The sequence below is a fragment of the Etheostoma cragini genome, chromosome 24, assembly GCF_013103735.1.
Source record: "Etheostoma cragini isolate CJK2018 chromosome 24, CSU_Ecrag_1.0, whole genome shotgun sequence".
NCBI classification, from domain to species: Eukaryota; Metazoa; Chordata; class Actinopteri; order Perciformes; family Percidae; genus Etheostoma; species Etheostoma cragini.
In genome coordinates this window covers 7093879-7118215 of record NC_048430.1, presented here as the reverse complement: position 1 = coordinate 7118215, position 24337 = coordinate 7093879, and the positions used below count along the sequence as shown (strand labels likewise).

Sequence of the window (24337 nt, the reverse complement as noted above, 5' to 3'; positions counted from 1 at the left end):
GATTTTGGTCCAGTTGGATGTTGATATGAAGCCCGCTGAGTTCAGGAATTTGGAGAATTCAGGCTTTTTCAGGGGTCAGAGGTTAGAAGTCATGAGAGTCAGGCTGTGTCAGAAAACCTCAGAGACTTTGTCTGGTTTTGTTTCTCTAAAGAGAAGAAAGGCACTTGGTTAATATTGAGAGGAAATTAAAAGTTCTTTGACATTAAAAGATCACGATGTATGCTTTTTTTCTACCTCCGGTCTAACTCTGGACCAGTTGTCTGGTTGTTGCTGTGTGCGTCAGCTGTGTATCGGCTCGTCTGAATGTGGCCTTCTGACTGTAGCTTCTCCCCTTCTGATGTCACTAAACTCTCCTCCAGGGGAGCCCCTTCATTAAAGAAGAGCAGGCTGCGGGAGCGGACTGCAACACACAAACACACACTGGTTTATATTCACGTGTCAGTGATGTCATTTTCCAACAATTTTATTTGATCAGTTCAACACGGTGGCCTCTATGGATCACTAGCAGGGCAGCATTTCCGCCCCTGATGGGTTCAGTCCAGTTTTATCACACATCCATGGTACAGTCTAGCAGACTTTATCCCTTACCACTCAGAGGATGGTTGCTGGCAGAAAGGAATGTTACTTAACGTGATGACAGCTTAACTTCTGGTTTCAAAAGGGGTTTCCCAAGGGTGAGTGGTTAAAGGAAGTTCATTTATAGGCAAGCTGAATACAGCAAAGAGGGAAAGTTGATACTTGTGTCCTCTTTACAACGCTACACTTCTGGGATTGTTATCAATCTTCTTTCTTCATGTGCTTTTATTTTGGGATCATACATTTTATTTTCACTTCTTTTTTTGCCATCATTTTACCATATAAGCAATCACAGAGTTGTATTTTCAGTTCAAGTTACTTTTTTAAAATGTGATTGTCTCTCAGTTTGTGTTTGCTCCTGCTCGCTTTCTACAAGCACTAAATTCCACAAGTTCATTCTCATTCATTCATTAGGGTTGTTGAAAGTCACTCTGGGAAATGTATTACACTGTTATCTAAAGGAGTATATACAAGACAGGTTAGTGGGTACATAAAAAATACACTTTCTGTAACAATGTTAAATAACAGGTGGAATATTTTAAGACGTACCCTGACTAGTGGTGTAGAGGTCCGCTTGCGGAAGAGGAGGAGGAGAGGAGGGGTTAGGGGAAGAGGAGGATGAGGACAAAGAGGAGGTGTGAGTGAGGAAGGAGAGGGGAGAGAGGCAGGGAGAGAAGGAGCCCAACACCAGGACAAAACACACAGCCACCATCTGCATAGAGAGAGGAGCAAAACACTCACGTTGGTAAGGAATCAGGAACAAGGGGTTAAAGTTAAAATGAATTGTTTGATTATAGAACTCCAGAGTACCCTGGAAGTCCAGAGTTCTCGTGAGAGCACAATTTGAATTTGCTCAGCGAGCTGGCATCGACTAATGCTGCTCATTAACTATACCCTAGTAGCCAAGCTGCACCAATCACATCAGTGTATCTGATGTAGGTGGGCCAGAGGCGAGCTAAACAGATGATGACAGTTTAATGTACCAGTTAGCTCCGCTGGTAGCTAACCCCACTCTGGATTCGTCACCCCATGTGTTGTTGTGATTGGTCAGCGTTATCCAATTACATGCAGTGAAATTTCAAATGAACGCTTGAGATGGCCAACTTTCATTACTCAATGCCGACCCTTAATCTTTCGAATTTGGTTCTGGATTTCCAGAGGTAAGTAAAGTCACTTAAATAACAACAATATCCAGGTGCATCTGAGCTTTAAAAATAACGACACCTATATTTACCATGAGGCATGTCCCTGTTTGAGTTGAGGCCATTTTACAAGAACTGGGGACAACTTTCCCTGACACCAATGATTGAAGCTTCTGGAGCTGCTGTAGGAGAGACCTAGAGAGAAAGAGAAAGAGAGAGAGAGAGAGAGATGAACAGATTAAATAAAAATGAAAAATGTAATCAAATTTAAGAGCAAGAAAGGCAGAGAGAAGATTCAAGGAAAAACCTTGTTTGGTGTAGGATTTTTCTTTCCTTGAATTAAGCCTCAGCCTCTCGCAAACAGGGCCTTACATCAAGGTTATAACACCTGTTAAATTCTCATATTTCAATATTGTCTTTATCCAGCTATATCCACCTGATTTACTGTCCCTGTGTCAATTAGCCAGAGTGAGTAAGACAGTACAGTAGAGTTAAACAGAGAATCCCAGTAATACCAGGAGAATATAGTAAATCAGCGTGATCTGGAGAGCAGGGTTCTGATGGTATGAGCTGTGAGGACCCACAATCACCACTAGGTGGAGACAGAGAACCAGTCACTGCTGAACACTGTGTCGAGCGGCCGAGAGCAAGTCAGTCAATCGTTTAAGAAGTTAGAAACTAAACCAGACAACAAACTGGTCAATCAGATATTCTGGTGGTGAACCGAGTGAGTCAGTTGGCACATCTAATGTTTCAAATGTCCACGCTGTTGTCTATCATATGCACCAGACTGTTGCATTACGTTGTGAGTTGCCAGCTGTAATAAACGAACATGGGCTGAAACTGAGCAGCATCACTCACACAGGGCTTTGATGTAAAACCACAGGGATTTACAGTTGAAATGAATGCTGCTTTAAATACACAGTACTCCCAGATGCCATGTTGGTTGAATTGGTAAAGGATTGTGTGCAACAATATTCAGAACACAAATGGAACATTTACATTTATGTGTGAAATGAATGGGTTTTTTTACTTATAGGGGAGCTAGGCTAGCAGCTTCCCCCTGCTTCCAGTGTTTATACTAAGCTAGGCAAAAATTATTGGGAACCTCTATCGGAACTGAACCCACAGACTAAATTATTGTCTGACACTGGTAAGGCAACAAAAAACATCTCTGAAAAGTCCATGTTTGAGTGTCTGGTCAAGCTGTATTCAAGACCTTTTCCTTTATGGAGGAGGAGTTAGGTTTATCATTGAACAACTAATAAACCAGTAGCCCCACTAACCCAGTCCTGTATGAATGGACATACAAGAAAGAAAAACCATTGCATAGTAAACTTGGGGCATTTTAGGAAAAACAAGCTTAAATATAGTTCATAGGTTTTAAAAGAAAATGTTAAGACCTGCACATATTCTGGACTTTATGTTAGAGTGAGCTTGCTGACTCATGTTCCCCAGTTTGTGCCAACTCATTGTTCCTCTGTGTGTGTGTGTGTGTGTGTGTGTGTGTGGTGGGAAGGGACGGGGTTGCCTTCCATGATGAAAGCTACTGTTAACTCACAGTTTTAATGACAGGCTTAGGCTGCCACAGACAAACAGAGACAGACCACCCCTCAACCCTCCACCCCACCACACCCATCCACCCATCTACCCACCCACTCTAGGATAATAGCAGATTGGTTTCATATTATTATAATAACAGAGGAGACAAACGGACCTGGGTGAGTCTACACTTTGCTCATGGAGCAGACAAATTTCTACGTAGACTACTATAATTCTCTCCATGCATGTAAACTGTAGAAGGTTTTTACATGCAGAGCTTAAACATCACTACTGTGTGTTTAACCTACAGGAGAATGTGTCTGTCCTTTGAAGACTACATGGCTGCACCTCAGTCAAGCCTTTCCTGGTAGAATATTCATTATTTCTTTTCAAGAAAGATTTAAGAAAAATTAGCCCTGCAATGGCACTGATTATTCAACTCTCAGTTTATCAAGCTGCATTCTTTGCAAGCATGTTGCTATTTTCAGTGATGATAATCCAAACATCATTACGAATGCCAAAGAATGTCGGGTCTGTGTTATTAGTGTTGGAGCCAGCTTAAAACAGCTTTAATCTGTTCAGACACACGACGGCAAGACAACACTAATGTCAGCTAGTGTGTTTGCCTGTTTGTGCGTGTCTGTGAGTCTCACCTGTTGGCGGTCTCCAGGTTTTCTACTTTTCTCCACAAGTCGCTGTTTTCCGACGTGCAGCTCTCCACCCTACAACAAACACACAAACCCAGAAGGACACAGATTTCTTTCAACGTCTTACATTGAGATCACACGCACAGCACTAGACATTGATTTCATGTTTTACTTGAATCAGGAATGACGTCACTCATCAAGGCTGAATTCATGTTTGACCTTTTAATTCTCCCATATATACCTTTTGCACTAAACACACAAATGGATTTGCAGGATAAGAGATGTTCTCTTCCTAACTGTCCCCTTGTCCCTCAGCCTTTTCTCTCCCTCCTTCATCTCCTGCTAATCCTTTTGATCTATTATCAACTAAACACCCTGTAAATCTTGTGCTGTGTTACTCATAATCCGCTAGATATCCTCTTATGTGTGGTTGGTATATGGCTCATTCATTTACATTGCTTTCAGAAAGTCGTCCTGCTGTTCTCTTTCCGCATCGATCCTCCACTAATCCTGCTCTCATGTCCAAAAAACACACATTAACACAAAGAAAGAGAAGGATTTCAGTTTTTACACACCTCCTTTTACATCACTGTTGTGAAAATGTTGATACAGTCAAATCAACTTAACTTTCCCCCTACTCTAATAGGATTACGTTAATACTGTAGGATATTTTGTTACCATCTGTATGAACTTTGGATACTTTTTGCTATGAAAGTGTCGTAAAAGCAAGCCCACATTTTCACCTCTCTTTCACTCTCCCTGTTGGGGAACCTGACCCATGTGTTCAGCAGGTTACTGGAGTCCTGCCATAGCAAGGAATGGCCAGAACATCAAAGGAACGAAGAAAGGAAGACGTTTCTGTTCTCATTTGTTGATGAAATACATCCTGTAAGTATTATGTGTTCATCTAGACATTTTCACCTGACCTACAAGGGGCTGTGAGTTTGCTGGCGTCTACCAGCAGTTTAATCCACTGCAGAGCTTGTGTTAGCACACTTAGCACAAAATACTAAACCTCTAAATAAAAAACTGCCTCTCAAATAAATCCCAGGTTCACTTCATCATTACACAAATCCAAATGTTCTCCCATTTGCCAGTTTCATTTTTCATGCTTTTTTCCCCGGTTGCCAGCAATGGACATAAAAAGCACTTATGTGTAAAAAGGCGTGCGGTTAGATTCAACTCGGGAGGAAACCTCACTAACCAACATGGCTGCTTCTCTGAACCAAATGCTCCTAAACACTCCTAAATACATGATTAGACGGCTCTAGAGTTTCTTTAGTGGAAGTTATTCACTCATTACATAGACATTGCTATGAAACAAGCATTTCCAAGAGTTGGACTGGCATGGTTGATTTATCACTCAATGAGAAATTGCATTTGAAGAAATACTGCTTCACTGAAAAATGTCAATTAGGAGTACATAACATATGTTGGAAGATAAAAAACATCCATGTTGTCTTCTCATAGGATTAATTGACTGGAAGAAAAATATGTAATTACAATATGTTATCCTTTAATATTTTGTCATGATGCCAATATCAGCAGGGTAAAGTCAGAGTATTGGCTGGAATGTTCCTTTGTAATATAATTTCTTTAATATTGTTTGAGGGGACGATGATGGGAAAAAAGGGTTTGGAAATCGAATAGAAAGTGGAAAATGAATAGAAACGTGGGGACAATGTTTTTTTTCCAAGCCTTACTTTTTCTCCAGACATTCCACGTATTCTTTCTTCTTCCTCCGACTCTCCTGAGCTGAGATCTGGGCACAAAACAAAAAAATATCAGCAAGACGCAAATTTGTATTTCTAAGTTACAAAGACTGAGTAAGGATTTCTATTTAACCAACCTTTCTTAGTGTTTTGCAGTCACTAAGAGAGACACTTCTTTCCTGATTTGTAGACTTTGTAAAGGTTTTGAATCCTGTTTGTCAACCAATTATACTTTTGTTTTAGCATCATTTTGATTTCTTTTCTGAGCTTACTGATGTCAGAAAAAGCTCTGCATAACTTTCGGAATAGAAGTTTGTCAGAGTCACCGACTCTGTTAATAAAGAATTTTTGTTGATAAATCAGATGTTCTGTCCAGCTGAGAGCACAAACAAAACGAAAGGTGCGGTGTTCACCTTATTTTTAATCTTCCGTCGGACCCTCTTCAGTGCCTTCTCCTCAGTCTTAGAGAGAGGAAGTTTGTTAGGTACTGGGTAACCCTCAGCAACCAGGGTCCTCTTCTCTTCTTCTGTCAGCAAAAGGGGTCCTGAACCCTGCAGCTTCTGCCCAATGAAACAAAGCACTTCATTAAATTTAATCATCAATAAATAACAACTGTTTTTGTTCAGATGAGGCCTGCTGGCAACTGACTCAGCAGCTTTTCCTTTACAACACCGCTACAGCATAGCAGTTCTGACCAAATCAAACATTTTTGCTGACATTGAACATATCCTGTATAAATATTTGGTTACAAGGCATTACATTATGGCATTAGTACACATGTGAATCATTTGTTCAGAGAAGAGATGCTGAATCAGACAAACAATGGCCAGACACTGAATTGATTGAATTACATTGAACAGGCATTTTGTCAGAAGATATTTGGACTGATTTAAACTCATGATGACAGCTGGTTTATGCATCAAAATACTCCGCTGTACATTATTTGCACTAAGTTCATTCAAGTATTTGTGTTGTTAAATCAGTATGGGAAAATAATGAAAACTAGAGTTCAAAGATGTGTTCTTTTACTCACATGTGGTGCAGTGAGGAGAGGTGAAGAAGAGATGGCTGAGGAAGAGGAGGAGGAAGAGGAGGAGGCCCGACCTCCTGGCCTCTGTTGTGGTTGAGGGGAAGACGGTGGCAGAGGGAGGTGCGGGGAGGAGGGAGGGAGGGAGCAGTCACTGTCACCGTGGTTACTGCTGGGAGGGGTAGGCGGGAGCTGCAGTGCATCGTCTGAAAGGAGAGGAGGGTGTTGATTGAGCGCTTCTACTTTTAACTGAGACCTTCTCCTTTTCTTTGAACAGTTCATTAATAGGTCCAAATGTTTTAAACCATTGTATAGATGAAGAAATAGGTTTGTGTACCGCTGGGCAGGGTGAGGTACTGTCCAATCTCTCGGGGTTCATCTTTTATGGCTACTGGCTTCCCGCTGTCTTGACTGGGCTCCTACAGAAACACAACAATGTGAATGAACATTGCTTTTGAACTAACAAGTTGACACCAACAACAACAAAATCCTCATAGCGTCTTGTTGTCTGATGGATGCTAACCGTGTGTTTCCATGGCGAGCCTCTATGTGGGGGGGCAGGGCTTAATATAAGAGGCGGACCTTCCAGAGGCTGAGGATCTAACCTTTGACCCACATCTGGCTTCTCCTGTTTGACCAAGATGGCCGAAAGGTCCTGACTGAAGCTCCATTCAAATTCTAAGAGAAAAACAAAATATCACAAAAATCAACATCAAATCGACATTTACAAAGACATTACTTTGTTCTGTACCAAACCTAAATGCGTCTATTTAGCAGCAACTGTGGTATTTCGTAGCTGACATTATTTAAAATACCTCTTTAACCTACTAGTTTGGCCACTTTTTTGACAGTGGAGAGAAGGTTTGATGGTAGAAAGTAAGATATGTAAGTATGTGATAGGGTTGAAAAGTTGGTTGGTTGGTAAAAATGTTTGTTCTCTTTTGTCAAACTACTATTTCAATGTCAGGAATAAAATCATAATGATATAAAACATATGAAATATCACATGTTAATGGTAATAATCAAACACCATAATTCCAGCCTAGAAAGCTCCCTGCCCTTTTCAAAAAGCACAAAGAACTTCAATTTTCAGAGCAACTTAAACAAGTAAAGTATATTTCTTTTCAGGGAGGTCTTCCAATGGTATGAAGGAATGGTGGAAGTAACTGATATAAATCACACATTTTCAAAGAGCTTTCCCAAAACATTTGTGCACTTCCTGATTAAACTGGTTATTACAGACTGCTGGACGACGTCGCTCTGGCGACAGTGGTGCATAATTTGTCTTCACTGAGTGTGTATCTACCCTGAAATAAAGATGGGCTGAACCAACAACTTGTCTTTAGTGTCCTTCCTGAAAACAGACAGGGTTGCTGCCCTTAAACACTGCAGGAAATATGCATAATTAAGTGAGCCAACAAGGAGGACAGAGTGCAATTTTTAAAGTAAGTTCCCCAAAACACAATGAGGATATGTAAAAGCATCTCACAGGTACTACATTGTTTAGTCTGCTGTAAGCTGCAGAAAGTATTTTAAGGGAAATAAGGGCTGCTGCAGGAAAACAAGTCCCAAGTACTCCTGCTATATTTGGTGTGGTAGTGGGCAGGATGATGAAAACTCTCCGGTCCTCCCTGCCAGAACCAGCCAAATGACCTCTGGGAAAACAAAGCTTACTGGGATAGGTGGGGCAAGCATCATCACAAGACCTCAGTGACAACAAGAAGAGTCCAGAATAACTCAAAACTCATTAACCTTTCCTACCAGCCAAACAAAAGATGAACATTATCACATGAACACCATCAAATCATCACACTTTAAGGAACAAACTCTATTTAATTGTCCCGAATAAACAATACATGTTTACATCAATGTCCCGTCAACTTTGCCAAAAAGGTTTAAAGAAGTATTCCACCAATTTTACACATGCAGAGCAGTTTACTCGCCTGTGAAGCCTTTTTTAAGTCTCTCAAAATCTCTGATTGGTTTTGAGACTTGCACAAGAGCCTGCACGAGAGTTTGAAAGTTTGAGTCTAAGGAAAGATGAAATTGAGTTGCATTATATAGGAATTATATGATTTTCAATTTTTTTCTTAGCTTGACTCACACTGACATCTCAGCCTCTACAGAATCAGTTTTAACTACTCTTTTTTCTTACAATAATCCGTCTCTTGAAGTCCCCAAACTTGATGGAAGTGCAATATTACATCTCTTTTGTCTCAAAGATCTTTTGTTCAAAATAAAAATCTGATGATGAACTGCTCCAAGGAAACCTCATTAGGCAAAAGTCCACCAACAATGTATACGAACGTTTTCCAACATTACATCCAATTTTAAACTGAAAAGAAACCATAACTATTTGGAGGGAAATAGTAAGAAAAAGTACCCAGAGGAGTGTATTTCCTATAGTCAACATATTAGAATAAGACAGACCAGGACAGACACTTTTTGTCACAACACACAAAAAAACAAAAAGCTCCAATGGTGTATGCAACAAGAACAGTAGCAGTGTTGTTGTGTGTGTGTGTGTGTGTGTGTGCGTGTGTTGGGTTCAGAGTAAACGTCATTTTAATCACCTCCTGGTTTCCTAGCAACGTGTCTGCTGGTAAAATGCTCTGAAGTTTACAAGCTGAGTGTGCTAGGTGGAAGCAGAGGGGGGTGGAGGTGTGTGCCCGTCAGAGAGCTCTATCCTGTGTCCATCACTGGAGCAGCAAACAGCGCGAGTCAGAGAGTCCATCCTAAGAAACAAACCTGAATGCTGCTTCTATCTGCTGTCTTAAACAATCCTAATGCCAATGTTCTGTCAATAACAGGAATGAACACTGACCATAATATATGCATTATTTTAACCCATTAGCTAGAGCACAGTGTCAGTAAACTTCCTTGCAATCTTCCTATTAGCTCATTAGATCAGGACTTTTAGAGATGTGGAAATCATTACTTACTATTCATAGTGTATTTTTCAGCTTAGTTCCTAGACCAGTAGATACATGAGTATGTGAGCGTATGGTGATTTGTTTGGTCTGTGAAATGTCAGAAAATAGTGGAAAATGTCAATTCTAATTTCACCAGTCCACAACTCAAATAAATTATGTTTACGAAACAGAGAGAAGCAGCAAACCCTCACATTTCAAAAGCTGCAACTAAGGAAAGTTAAGCATTTTTGCTTGATAATTTACTTGAGCGATTAATTGATAATCAAAAAAGTTGACAATTCATTTTCTGTGAATCAACTTACAGATTAGCAGGTTTATAACATGACAGGCTATACACCTTTTTAATCTAGTCTTGTTTCAAAATCAACTGACTGCAAAACTAACCGCAATTAAAATGCAGTGAATAGTGATGCCTTAACTCCAATTAGCTCCTCAGTACCAGTTCTGTAATGGCCCAATTTTGGTGCTTTGGTGCAAATCTTGCCAAAGTTTTAAACCTCACAGTAACCGCTGAATTATTTAAATGATGCTCACTACAGCCTCTCAGTCACTGATACTTCCTATTTGACATTTGCTCTTGATCTGGATGGTGACTCTGAAAGATTTCAGGAAAATCACTGATTACATATTAAAGGATTTAGAGTTTAGGAGTAAAAATGTTAATTTGGTTTGGGGTGGATCCACCATTTACCCATTGCCACATCCTCTCTGTAAGTAAGAGCCTCAGAAGCCTCTCCTAATGAGGCCAGTCCTGCTGCTAGTCGGAGCCTTATTAAGCCTGCTGCCCTTGTTAAGCCAGGGCTTGATTGGAAGCCCTCCACCACCATTGTTTAATGAATACCAGACGTTGTTAGCCAATGCATAAGAAGGTTGCCCTGTACATATCACATGTCTTTTGACAGTTTTAAGGAGAATACATGCTTGTTTGTTTTCTGCATTCTTAAACAGTAGAATGATGTCCATGATTGTGGATGGTTATCCTTCATATTACCTGAGTGGCTCTTCATAAATATAATAATATGAGGTGTATAATTTACATGTCATTGTATGAACTGCAGCGGACAGAGTACTTTTAAATAGGTTAACATAAGTGCATCAAGAATACGTTTCTATAGAAAAGGAAAAAGTGGAAACGTAGTGATTTTTAAACATTGGCCTTGGCAGGTCAGAGGACATTTTTTAAATAAAGTAGGAACAATGAAGTGAAGTGAGATTGAGTCCAAACATGCTACAAGTGTATATTTGGAGCAGTTTAATGATTGAATCTGTTTCAAACACAAGTTCAGCAGAAAGGCAACGTATGGTTGTTTAAACGTCCATGTATAGTGTCTTGTATTTTGGTCCTGTGTGTAAATGAAAGAAATAAAGTAAAACCTGACCCTCTCCCCTTACTACTTTATGGGATCTGTTTGGATGCTGTTAATAAAAGACAGTCTGCTAGTAAACCCAGGTAAGAAATCCTATCATAGAGTAACGTCTAACGACCAAAGGCTCCTGGCAGTCGTCACAGGGGGTTAACAGGGGAGAGGTGGCGACTGTGTTTGATCTCCGTAGGACAGCAGGAGTATTAAAACCATAGATGGAGCAGCGCAATGGGAGGTGCAGTAAAAAACACAGCATCTTTTTTGAAGGCGGAATAAGAGCAACGACAACTAAGACCACAGGCTGAGAGAGAAAGAGAGCGGGTGAGAAGGAAAAAAGGACAGGAAAGTTCAATTATTCAAGTTATCAATGATAAGGGAATGTGTAATAACTTGTAGTGACCCATCAAATCAACCACATTTGATCTGTTTGGCATAAGATCAGACAATCCAGAGCCTAGAAACAACCATCATAATTCTACTCGGGGAGGACCTTTAATTGCTCTCTAATGTCCAAGTGAACAAATTCAACCATTCAGACCAAATTGGCTTTGTGAAAGGTCAGAAACCTCTCACTTCCCCAGGTGGCTAATTAACTTGACTCATCAAGACAAACAAGCAGCTACTTCTATTGTGTCACTGGATGCTGAGAAGGTCGGAGAAAAGGGTGCTCTGCCAGGGTGTTCTCCTCACACCTGGACGATACTACGGATACTGCTGTGTGACTGGATCAACCTCTCAGCTGTAGCAGTCTTGTCAAAATATTTGTCATGCAAAAATGGCAGCTAACAGAAGAAATGGGAACAAAGCAGAGTGCTAAATCTAGAACTTGGTGTTCAACAAGAAGACTTCTACATCCCCGTACTAGAGAGCAGAGATTTAAAAAAAAAATACTAAAACAATATTGACACAAACTCTGACCAATATGAAAGAAATAACTTTAAATAACAAGAATAATTGGATTGAATGTGAATTAACTGCTGTTCTTTGTTTAAAAGATTCATCTAAAAAACTTTATTGATGGCGAGAGATCTTGGGAAAATAGTGATATCTTCCCAGGAAGTAAGTAATAATTGATTCACAGGAACATTCAAGCCAACAGGAGAACCTTCAGTTGTTTAAAACCTCTACATATAAAACGAGTACTGTATATACTGTACATTTAAAATTATTTCACATTTATATATATATATATGTATGTTTATAGATCAATCATTTTAAATTTTTAAATAAATTTGTACTGTGGATGCACTAAAGAAGAGATAAAACATTGATGGAAAGTAAGTATCGTTTTTAGTCAGACTTTATGGAGCAGATGCAGGTTGTAAAATGCATTTTGGATTAAGTTCAATCTCAAATAGGCTGGAATGGTGTGTGTGTGTGTGTGTGTGTGTGTGTGTGTGTGTGTGTGTGTGTGTGTGTGTGTCCCATATGTGAGCTTGAAAAAATGAAGCAATTTTGCAGCTACAGACAGAGGCAGCAATAAACAAGAAAAATATATACACTACCATGAAATCAAAGCTGTCTACATATTGGGTTTTATGTGGTAATATATTATGTTGATGGCTAGTGGTTTAATATGTTGTTTTAGTTTTTATAACATCCGGTTCTTTGGCTTGAGTGTAAATTTACATTCTACAGCATACACTGGGTTATATTGGAGTGATACTTACTTCTAAAATTAATATTCTAGTTCATAGGATTGAACTGGAAACATAGACAGGTAGTTTTAGATGGGAGCTAGCTTTTTGCTTCTCAATGTGGTATTTTGGCAATGCACATAATCTGATACTCATACCAATAAGGCAGATTTAATTGGATTAAGGGAGAAAGAGAAGGAGAGAAAGACAGAAAACAGAAGAATAAGGGAACAAAGGGAGAGATACAGACAAGAAGAAGAGAGAGAGAGATAACCTGACAGAAGAGAGAAAGAGAGTTTCCGCTGGCTTGGGAAAAAGCTGCAGACTCAAAACCATATGCTTGTCATAGCGTTGTGTAAGTCCATGTGTGTGTGTGTGTATGTGTGTGTGTGTGTGTGTGTGTTAGGTGGGCAGGGCTTAGCTGGAGGAGAACTGCTCAGACTAGGATCCTGCTGCTCAGACAGCAGGATCCCCAGGACAAACGGAGAACAGACAGACAGACAGACAGACAGACAGACAGAAAGACAGACAGAGAAACAGAGTGAGATACAGGAAGACAGGCAAAGACAGGAGGAGATAATGATGAAGATGAGTCAGAAAGAAAGACCGAAATATGCAGTATTTTCTGTTGCTACAGACACCCCTTCCATAAAATATAAAAGAGAACATATTAAGCCCATCATCACATATGTTATATGACAGACAGTGGTTTCAGCCAATCAGAGTGTCTACTGTTTGACAGACAGCAGACAGGGTCAAACTGCATGTTATGTATTACATCATACAGACGCTAACCAGGGGGTGGGGGGTGGGGGCAGCCAGGATGGTAAAGACCCATACTAAAAACCAGCAGCCCAGGTGTGGTTGGCTGTGCATTTTTCCTACTTAGCACAAACTAAGTTTGTTTAATGAATAGGATAACCTACCAGACTCGTGGTCCATTTTGATTGACAGGGCTGGGCTCTGGGGGGCGGAGTCTTCACTTAAAGAGTAGCTGTGCTCTGCTTGAATATCTGTGAGATTCAAAAGCCCTTTTCAGACAAGGAAAACGTAACATTGCTTTCTTTGTCGATCCGGTAAAGTGATGGCTGCTTGCCATTCAGACATATTGTAGGTGTACGTTATGTAAATGTTCCTGACGGCTGCTAGAAATGATGCTAGAAAATGACATCTGTTATCTCGAAAAACATAACAATGACAATGTTTCTTCTTCCTCTTATCCAATCATTTTGTTGAAGTCTTAGTGACCATAGCAACGCCTGACAGGGACACTGATTTCTCTCAAGGGATGCGTGTGACATAGTGCTGTGTAGTGCTGCAAGCTGATCCATCTGACTGCTTCAATAGACTGAAAAAACCTACAGTGCAATAACTCTGAGCAGGGATACCAAGGCCAATTTGAGCAGTTTAGTTTGCAAGTGAGTGCCTAGTAGTAGTTCAGCCAGTTGGCGCCTAAACCAACAACATGGTACCTCCCTCTTCACAATCAGCTAAGTGAGGGGTGTCTTGAGGGAAGTCTTGTGTGTTTCCGTCTGGTTAAAAAGCCGGAGTTTTGGAGGTCCCAGAGAAACTGGTGGAATTTTACGATCACAAAGACCAAGCCAGAGAATTCAACCAAATAACGGGAGCAGGGTCTTTTGTACTCAAACACTGGCTGCTGAGAGGACCAACTGGCTTCTGCACTGCTGGAGGTTATCCGGGAAAACAAGACCATCCAAATGTGACTATTAGTTGCAGAGAGGAAAACTAAAAGCACTTCAGAGCAAACATCTCCAACACAGTGGTTGGCCATTGGAATGGGTTCCACCAACCAACATTTACCTACTGTGAGATTTTTATCGTGCCATTGGCAATAACAAGGAACGTTGGAGAAATGTTCTTGGAAGCAATGACCACCGTGATCCAAACCCTGGTACAATTCACACAATGTGTTCTTTTATTTTAATACTGCGAGGAGCTGTGAGGGAAGTGGTATTTGTATTCTTTGACTGATCACGTTTCAAAATAAAAGAGGAGCTGACCTGGGTTGCTGTCCTCCATGTCCATATGTAAAGGTGAAGGTCTGTCCGCCAGAAGGGGCCTCTCTAATAGATGGTCGTCAAAGAAACTGCTGAACAATTCACTGCTAAAGTCATCCATCTGGTCACCTGAGAAAGGCTGGAAAACATGGAGAGAAACATGGAGACAGACAGTATTTTATTTAGTAAAATAGTTTTTCCATGGGACAATTACCACTCCAAATAAAGTCATATACTGTGTTTTTCAACTGTCTTCAATTTTGGTAATTTGGACTTTTTAAAGAAAAACTGAAGGATTAATGTAAGTTTCGCCTTTGTGGGTGACACAATTCTCCCACTTCTTACGCTAAATAAACCATTTTAAAACCCATTTGATTATCTAAAGTAATGCATTGTCACAAAGCTGACAACAGGGCTGTTTTTGTTAGCCAATAAAAAGCTTTTGTTTGGAGATACATCACGCAATTGGCGTTGGTGGGTATAATAATATGTCATTGTTAGTGGTACGTTGAGGTTTTTTGAAAGATTTATGAATGTTTTGTATTGTTTCTTCAAAACTGGAAATAGATACTCTGTAGGCCTCCTTTGCCTTTTTGAGCTAATAATAACTCAAGTGATTATCAAAATAGTTTAAGTTACATTTTCTGTCAATTAATCCACTTATTCTCTTTTTCAGTTCCACAGTACTGCAGTCCCAGGTGACTGTGTTGAAGAGTCAGTCAACGGGAAACAGCATTGATAAATTCATCCTCAGTCTGCATGCGATGAGTCACTGAGCTGAGAGATGATGTTCTGGAAGCCTGGGACAGCATGGTGCTCTGATTTCACTGTTTTCTTCCCATACACACACATACAATATGAGTCACACTGGTCTTGAGCAAACATGCACAAAGCAGTACAAAAGCAAGCACACATACATAGATGGATTGGTGGGAACAAATTGAATGCTTGGAGGCTTCTCAGACAGGACACAGCTACAGACATAATATGATTTAATTACCAGCAAATACAAAAATAGATTTTTTTTATTACTAGAAATTCTCCCAAAACTGCCAGAAGTGTCATGACAGACAAAAATAAGTCCAGTAACAACAATAAAGACACGACTGGCCTTATAAATATAGAGCTGACTTTTTTATTGTTATGGAGAAAGGCTTTTTGGCCTCTTTGCACACTTCTTGCACACATCTTCCCAGCGGCAGCATAAAACATACAGTTTAGTTTAGAATTTATTAGGCCAGGAGCGCTAGTTCAAATTTTGATTTGAAGTCAGCAACATGTTCTTAAGTCAGAAGCCAGTTGTCTGTAGATAGCTAGCCAAGAAATTAATTATATGCAGACAACAAAGCTTCACTGCTTGTGGCCTTGTCCATCACTGCAGTTGAAATGCAGAGTAGAGTGAGAGTGTGCATATGTGTGTGTGTGTGTGTATGTGTGTTGAGGAGGTCAAGTGTGTCTGTCGAAACTCTGGGACATATGCAGCTGTCTAATGAAACTATGTGAAGTAAGCACACAAACACACACACACACACACACACACACACACACACACACAGGGTAAAGATACAGATGGTGAGTAAAATAACTGTGGTCATAACTGTGACCTGTGTTGAGTTTTGTAAAAGTCTGTAACATCAAAGGTGACTCCCACAGAGGTGCCCTTCTCCCGTTATATCAGGTAAAGCTAAAATTAATAACCTAACTTTTAATATTGTAGCTGCTTAATGTTAAAAGCATTCATCTGGCTAAGTTGCTTTCCTTTGTGAAGCAGTCACAGGAAACAGAAAGCATTTGTCGCAGATATCAGCGCTAACAGCGAGTCAACGAGCCATATCAATATTTATCAATATTTGTATCTGAACAAAATCTTGAGGCTCAACAGAGCTCGCTGCAGGATAAAGTAACTGACAGCCACCGCTCAACAAGGTGTGTGTGCATGCACTGGGTTATCCTGCAGTCACTTGCTCCGTCACACACAAGTGAACACTCGCTCATTCATGAACAAACACACCCACAAAAAATAAAGCACCCTTGTTCTCCTGCTGCACTAAATGTTGGAACAATGTCCCTTTAAAAAACATCCACACTGCCCATTTAATCTCTGGTCCATTAGGGAATATAGGTCACATTTAAACTGCGCCGCTCAAAAATAAACAAGTTTCTATATGGAAAAGTGTGAGGTTGAAACTGGCATGATGCTAGGAGAAGAAGCAGAGCAAGGTCCACAATTGAAACAATTTAGTTTGAGCTAAAAATAGCTTTAGCAGCTGCATTAGACCAGCCTGTGTTAGGCTTTATGTTTCTCCCTGCTATCAGTGATGATATTTTACTATATAGAATTTAACCCATGTAGTTCCATCAGTGGCCTTTCAGCTACAGTTGTATTTAGCACCACATTACAGTGTGGACTCTTATCGCTATCCAATTTGTTACTTCCAACACACCTGGAGCCTGTGATACAGCTCTCACCTACAACTAGCACAGCCCTGTTTGAGGCTAACCTTTTTCTTATCTATCACCTGGCATGGACATGATGTACCAATTGCAGTGTAGATCTTTTTCTCACACCAGACATGTTGAACTGTTCTGGCTGATAAGATCTCCTCCTTTGAGGACTGGGCATGTACAGGCTGTTTCATTATTATCTCCCTCCCTCTTCTGTTTCAATTGAATAAGCCAAAGAAAAATATGCAATTAGAAATTCTGCTAATTTTTTAGACTGATCCATGTGGCTAAATCCTGAAGGTGCAAAAGTTGGAGGTGGATTTCAGATAGGAGGCTGTGAATAAGCTGCAGGGAAATGGATGGTTGATGGAGTGTGTTTCCCATTCAAACACTGATGCTTCTTTTTTTTTTATTATTAGCGTTACAGTTTGTGTTTTGGGATTTCTCAAAACTCTGTTTTTATGAATAAAACTACGTGCTGTCATGCTGAAGCAAAAATTAAATCATTAAAATGATGAATGAAAAAGCTTGACTTAGACTTAATATAACTTAATAGATCAGCAAAGCCCACCTCTGCAGTCATTCGTCTATGACAGCAATAGTTTACAAAAGGCTATTCAAAGTAGCATAATATAATTTGAAAAAACAGGAAATGGAAAAGGAGTGAAATAGAACTGCATGGATTTATATCATCAAATTGTTACTGTGGTTACGCTGCTGTGTTTATCAAGGCAAACTGACAATTTCAGCCTAATACTAATACCAAGATAACACAATATTATTTTCTCCTTACAATGAATTGATTAATGAAAAGGCCCTTTGTTGAATTCAACGCTGACGCCAACCTGCACCACACCTGCACCACCGGACATTCAGCAGTGGCAAATGTGACAATTTATTTTCCAATCGGCATTTTACGTTTTGCTTCATTATTTGTCTTGTGAAGCACTCATAGGCGCAGCTTTGAAACGCATATGTGTGTGTGTGTGTGTGTGTGTGTGTGTGTGTGTGTGTGTGTATATGTGTGTGTGGGAAAGCTGCTATTATTGTTATTAGGTCAGGAAGCTTAATGAGTCCAGAGTGGTTCAGTGATAGATGGCTTGTAAAGCAACAGCTGCAGTCAGTGTGAACAGAGTAACAGAGGTCTGGACCTGTCATTACCTGACCCCTCTCTGCTGGGAAAATAATCACAGGAAAACAGTGTTAAAAAGCAGTTGACAGTTCGTATAGCTTATTTCAGTGGTGGTGTGTCATTAGAGGGGATGGGGCTGATGTGTAAACCACACGGGGAAAGAGCTGGGAAAGACAGAGGCAAGAAGTAATTATAAAAGAAGAGAGTGACTTTGTTATGCCTGTAATTAACAGCAGTGAGTCTCAACATATCTGTCTCCTTTGATCTGAATGCCTTATTGGTTCAGGTGCAGAAAAAGCCCAAATCACCCATGTTGTCTGCATGTGGAGAACATTTACTTTCCCTGATACAGTGATAAACTGGACTGAGAGTCAGGCCAGCAACGTTGTCATTATGGCATGAATCACGCAGTGGAAACTATCGTAAACTCTTCAGAACATCATGTAAAGGCCTAAAGGAAATACACTGAAAAAGTTTCTCAACAATTCATGTAGTCTCAATTTCAGATTTCAAGAGCCAACAGAAGAAAGAAACCAATTCATGTTAAGAGCAAAAACTTTTCATCAGATTGAGGCTGCCATAAACAAACAGTGAGTGTCATGAATGACAGTAAGTGGAGATGGTACTATGACTACACCCTGAGGCATCTTACGCCAGGCTGCAGGAAACGCTCTGTCATGTTAGACAGACTTCATCTCTGGATGCATTTAGTTTCCCACTGTGAATACATTTTGCTTTATCACTACTGTCTTAGCCACAATTTTTTTGCCTTAGCTTCATTTTTTGCAATGCAGACTGTAGGTCCAAAGTGTGAATGGAACTAGTCTAGGTGTCTTTAAACCAATCAGAATCGTCATGGAAGGTGCTAACCTCTGCATAGAGCCGTTGCAAAACAGCTGTGCGATGGAAACTCAGATTGGACAGATAGTTTATCTATCGGTCTCAATTTACCATGCAGAGATCTGAGGAGCAGTCAACAATAGTCCTCATAAATCCACCAAATGTAGAGTTCCAACACAAAAGCAATACTTTTCATATTGTAATATAACATAATACTATTTATTCCAGCATCCTTTGCTCTGTGCTCTATAATTAAAAAAATAATATCTTATAATAATAACTCATAATTTTACTACTGCATGCTTTGCACTCTTCAGTGCACTATTATCTCAAACTGTGTAGTGTGTCTGTATTGTTGGTTTTGTTGTTTGTTTTGTATGAGTACGCGCATTGTGAGCAATGTATAATCCAAAGCAAAATTCCTTGTATGTGTCCTCATACCTGGCAAGTAAAGGTGATTCTGATTCTGAAATACATGCAGAAATTTCCTGCAGCACCAGAGCAATCCTAAGTAAGAAGTGGAACACGAAAGATATAGACTAGCAAGGAACAGACCAGAAGGCACATTTCTTTGGAATGGTTTCTATAAATGAATATCAATGTTAGTTACACTTAGAAAATGACAGAAGTGTTTTGTCTTGGCCTATGTTTAGCTTTGCATTAATTTCACACTATTGCAATCAATCAATGCAGACTTAAACTAACTCTGCTTCCTCACCATACAGTAAATCATTAAAAATGTTACAGTAGGAAATGGCATATTAACAGAGAATAGCTGCACCGATTAGTCAGAAAACCGATCAATGAAAAATGAATTGGCAAATATTTTGTTTTAATGTGATCGGATGCTTTTCCTTGTCACACGATTGTTAACGGAATATCTTTGGTTTTGGACTGATGGTCGGACACAGGGAAATTATGTTTTAGATTCATCTGACATTTTATAGACAACACTGATTATTGGAAAAGAAAAAAAGGGTTACCTGCAGCCCTGACTGCAGCCCATCTGAAATGTTACAGAATAACTGGAACGTGATTAAAGTTAATGTAAGGCATTCAGGATATCATAGTGAAGTAGGCAAAAACACGCTGAAACACTGGTATAAAATGTTTTCTTCTGGAAACTCCATTGGCAGACATAACCGGTTTTGAGTAAGACACTAAAAGACAATTGAAGTCTACATGGCTGGTTGAGACAGATTTTTTGCAGCGTAAAAATGAAATTGTGTGACCTGAAAACATCATGTCATTTTCCTATAACACTGGCTGCCACAGATAAGAAATGGCAGTGTTCTTTATTGTATTTGGCTTCAAGTGGTAGCGTGTGTGGCTGCAGTGGGTTGGCTAGTGTTTAGCTTCACTTTAACTTAGAGACTGAGGTTACTGTGTGTGTGTGTGTGTGTGTGTGTGTGTGTATGTGTGTGTGTGTGTGTGTGTGTGTGTGTGTGTGTGTGTGTGTGTGTGTGTGTGTGACAGAAGTAAACTCAACTCCAGGTCTTAGTAAAACAATAGAAGAGTATTTTTCTTTCTCTCTCTCACACACACATACACACACACACACACACACACACACACACACACACACACACACACACACACACACACACACACACACACAGCTATCTGCATGCCTGCTCACATTCCATCTGGCAGCTCAGCGGCCAATCGGCAACAAGCATGCAAATGAGATGGGCGTGTCTTTCTAAAGCTGGAGTGCAGGGTCTGAACGGAGAGTAGAATAGAATAGAATAACAAAGGGAAAAGAATATACATGTAAGGAAAAAACATTAAATGGATAGAGGACAGAAAGTCCAAATATCCTTTATTAGATCTAGAGATTTTATTTTCTCTCATTAAGGTTTTTGTACCAACAAACTAGAACAGAGTAGAAAACCATCAAATAGTATACACTGCACTGGCCTTGTTTGACCTCACTGTGCATGTGTGTCTAAGTATGTTTGTCCGGGCGCCGGGTTAGCTCACCTGGTAGGGCATGCACCCACATACCGAGGAGCAGTCCTCAACCACAGTGGTCGCATGTTTGACTCCGACCTGCGGTCCTTTGTTGCATGTCCTACCCTTCTCTCTCCCCTTTCATGCCTAAGCTGTCGTGTCATAATAAAGGCCTAAAAACGTCAGCTTATAATAATCTTTACAAAATATAAAAGTTATTTTCGTAAAATTGCAATTTCACAGAGCCTAAATTGCATGTTTTTTTCTGTCCAACAGTCCAAAACCCAAAGATGTTCAATTAGCAATTTAAAAACTCCAGAGAAAAGCAGAAAATCATCACATTTGAGAAGCTGGAATCAGAACAGCGTCAGTACATTAGTACACCTATTGTGTAGGCTGCACAATATTCATGTGTATGATTTTTGGTCCATTCATACAATTTCATCGACAAATTTTGAAACTGGCCCTCAGATGTGATCTAAAGTAACTCTGGCAGACAATTAATGCAAAAGGTCAATGCAGTGTGTTGCGGTTACCATGGCATTCGCCCCTGCATTTGTCTGGCCTGACTTTACATTTAAAGAATCCCAGTCGAAATGCATAATCAATGCATAATGAGAATAATCATTTGTTACAGCCCTACCTATTCCTCCTCCAGGATTGAGGAGAGCTGCATGCAGAGCTGTTCTAACCAGTTCCCGGGCGGTACATGATGTTATCCATGCATGATTCTTGATGTTGTGCTAAAATGGTTCAGTGCACATGATGCACAATTATAACTGTAGCCAAGGCATGCTAAAATATAATAGGAATTGTTAGAAAACTAAAAAAATATAATTGAATTGTTGACTCCATGTGTGTAGGAAGCTTAAGGGCGGTTGTTATCCCTCCGAGCCACACAGAAATGCCATGATAATATCCTGCCTTCTCATCAGGTGGCGAGGTAAATCAGTGCCCTGATCACTTAGGCGGACTTTCCCCCTCCTCTTCATCGTTACGCAGAGCTGGAACTTACAGAAAAACTTACTTAATGCTTAGATAGGGTTTGTGTTCGGTGAATTTCCTGGTGATAAGGTGAATTTCCTGGTGATAGGTGAAAAGTGAGACTTACTAGAATTTCTTCACAATAAAAATGATAAACCAATGAAAGCACATGTTTGCCCTGATCCTTGATTACATTTTCTTCTTTGAAAAAATACCAGGATAATCCCATGAAAATAGAGTAATGTGCAGCCACAGCCTTTACGTTATAACGACGACTGTTTTCTATTTTTTATTTAAGCAATCTCCGTTAGCTCTGTACCACTGCCCAGTCCTATTTCTTATGTACATCAGTACATCTGGAAGAGGTCAACAAAATACAGAACAGGAAGTACCGCACCACGGAGCACACCTTAATAAAAAAAACAACGAGCTGATCTCTCTGTGTCCCCATTTATGATGTCTTTGGAGTTGTATAGTGTCTTTCTGCTCCTTTTTTTGGTTTTATGACACAGAACTTGACTGTTTTGGGTTAGTCTTTTGCTCTCATCACCTTGATTTCTAGATGCAGTACGCAGGCATCAGCAACAGAATGAGGTCCCTGATGCTGTAATTCATCATCAGCACCTGTCCGTACAGGACAACTGCAGATTATAGATGAAGGACAGATGTATAAACATGCCATCTTGCAGTACAGCTAATTAGACATCATTTCCCATGTCCTCGGTGGTACAGCCCAGCCTAGTGACTACTCTTCTTACAACAGGGGGGGGGGGGGGGGGTTTAAACCACAAGCAGACTGCTCGGCTGACTCACTGACTAGAATAAAGTTCTCCTTTAAAAAAACTGTCTCGTTTAAAAAAAGAGAAGACAGAATGACACAGAGTGGAAAAAGAGACGACTAGCGATAGAACAGAACTAAAGAAAAAACACTTCCTGCTGATGGTGAGATATTTATCATTAATGTCTCAGTGTGCAGCAGTGAAACGGCTCCAAGTCTGTTTCCATGAATTAAGAGTGCAAAGCTCGGTCAAGCGTGCCATGCAGAGAGGGCATGGCAGTATACTTTTGGCATTTTGTGGCCGGAGGTGCACCGCACACATGCATTACAGTTGGAAACAGGGAGGGATAAGGAGGAATATATTGTCATACAGAAAGGGCTGGGGCCAAAACCCTCGGTACAATTTACATGCACCAGTACAGTCACAATTGCTAATGATAGATAAATTGCATAATTCTTGTTTCACTGCCTTTGCTCCTTCAACCAACATTGTGATTACTATATTAATGAGCAAGCATGATGCTGCTCTTTCATGTGCAATGTCTCAGGTGCAGCAGTAGATGGTGCATCCAGCTGTTGCATGAGAGAACCTGTTGTTTTTGGATGAAGGTATGGAGAGAGCCTGGATGACAACATCTGGTTTTCAAGAGGCCTCAGTGATTTAGACAGGGGATTTTAAATCTGGACCATGAGTGCATTTAGAATTATAAGAATTTATAAACCAGCCTTCATTCTAATGACTAAGGTTTCTTCTGTGCACTAGTCAATAAATAGGCTCTCTCTCTCTCTCTCTCACACACACACACACACACACACCATACCAGTGTTGGAGGGAGCAAGTTAACCAGTAATTCGCCAGCATGTGTCTGTGTTTTCACTCTCACTGATTGGTTTGCACAATTCGCCTACAGTAAACACACGGGCCTACAGCAAGGTACGAGCCCCGGATATCGGTCCGGAACTCAGGAACAACAACTCCACCGCCCTCCTAAAGGTCCGGCTCCGGGCGGAACAGGCAGCAGAGGTGCGTTTGATTTAAGACACTTTAAATACTGACAGCTGACTTCCAGCAGAAGAAGAAATAGCACGATGGATAGTTTATACTCATGGATGTATAAACTGTGCACACACAAAAATTAGAAGCTAAAGAAAGTCGGGCTAATTCAGAACTCACCACATTAGTGAGGAAATCTCCATCGCTGAGCTCCTCCAGGTCCAACAGGTTGGTTCCGCCGGACGGATAGAGTTTCTCTGCTGTTAAACTGTCTAAGATAGACTCCATCATGTCTGTCTGTGTCTGTCTACAGCTCACCGGACGGATGCTCAGTAGCTAACTGGGCTGGTCGCAAATCTTAAAAATCAACTCATTAAAATGAAGCAGTTAGTTTTTTTTGTCGCGTGCGGGGTTAGTAGACTATCCAGCTGTTATTTACACCACCTGTATGATAACCTGTACGTAAGTCGAGCTACGTCCAGCGGCTGCTCTCTTTTTGGTGACAAAGTTAATATAAATATCGAAAATTCACATCCTCCTACTGCCGTGGCGGAGACGGTGCTATCCATCCAGCTGTGTGCGTGCGGCTCAGCTTCTCTCCTCGCGTGCGCTG

General features: G+C 40.4%; 1 protein-coding gene across 2 annotated transcripts; it reads right to left on the bottom strand.

Annotated features, from left to right (window-relative positions):
- Positions 1-70: 70 nt before the first annotated feature.
- Positions 71-24337, bottom strand: creb3l1 (cAMP responsive element binding protein 3-like 1). 2 transcript variants are annotated; one of them, XM_034864169.1, is made up of 13 exons: positions 23905-24337; positions 14602-14737; positions 13507-13593; positions 7170-7324; positions 6984-7065; positions 6653-6852; positions 6033-6179; positions 5611-5669; positions 3914-3982; positions 1811-1913; positions 1126-1288; positions 235-400; positions 71-145 (listed from the first exon to the last, which is right to left on the bottom strand). In XM_034864169.1, exons 1-13 carry the CDS (start codon positions 24013-24015, stop codon positions 109-111), a joined length of 1515 nt encoding a protein of 504 aa, XP_034720060.1. In that variant the 5' UTR covers positions 24016-24337; the 3' UTR covers positions 71-108. The 2 variants fall into 2 exon arrangements, with proteins under 2 accessions (XP_034720060.1, XP_034720061.1); XM_034864170.1 differs by lacking the exon at positions 13507-13593.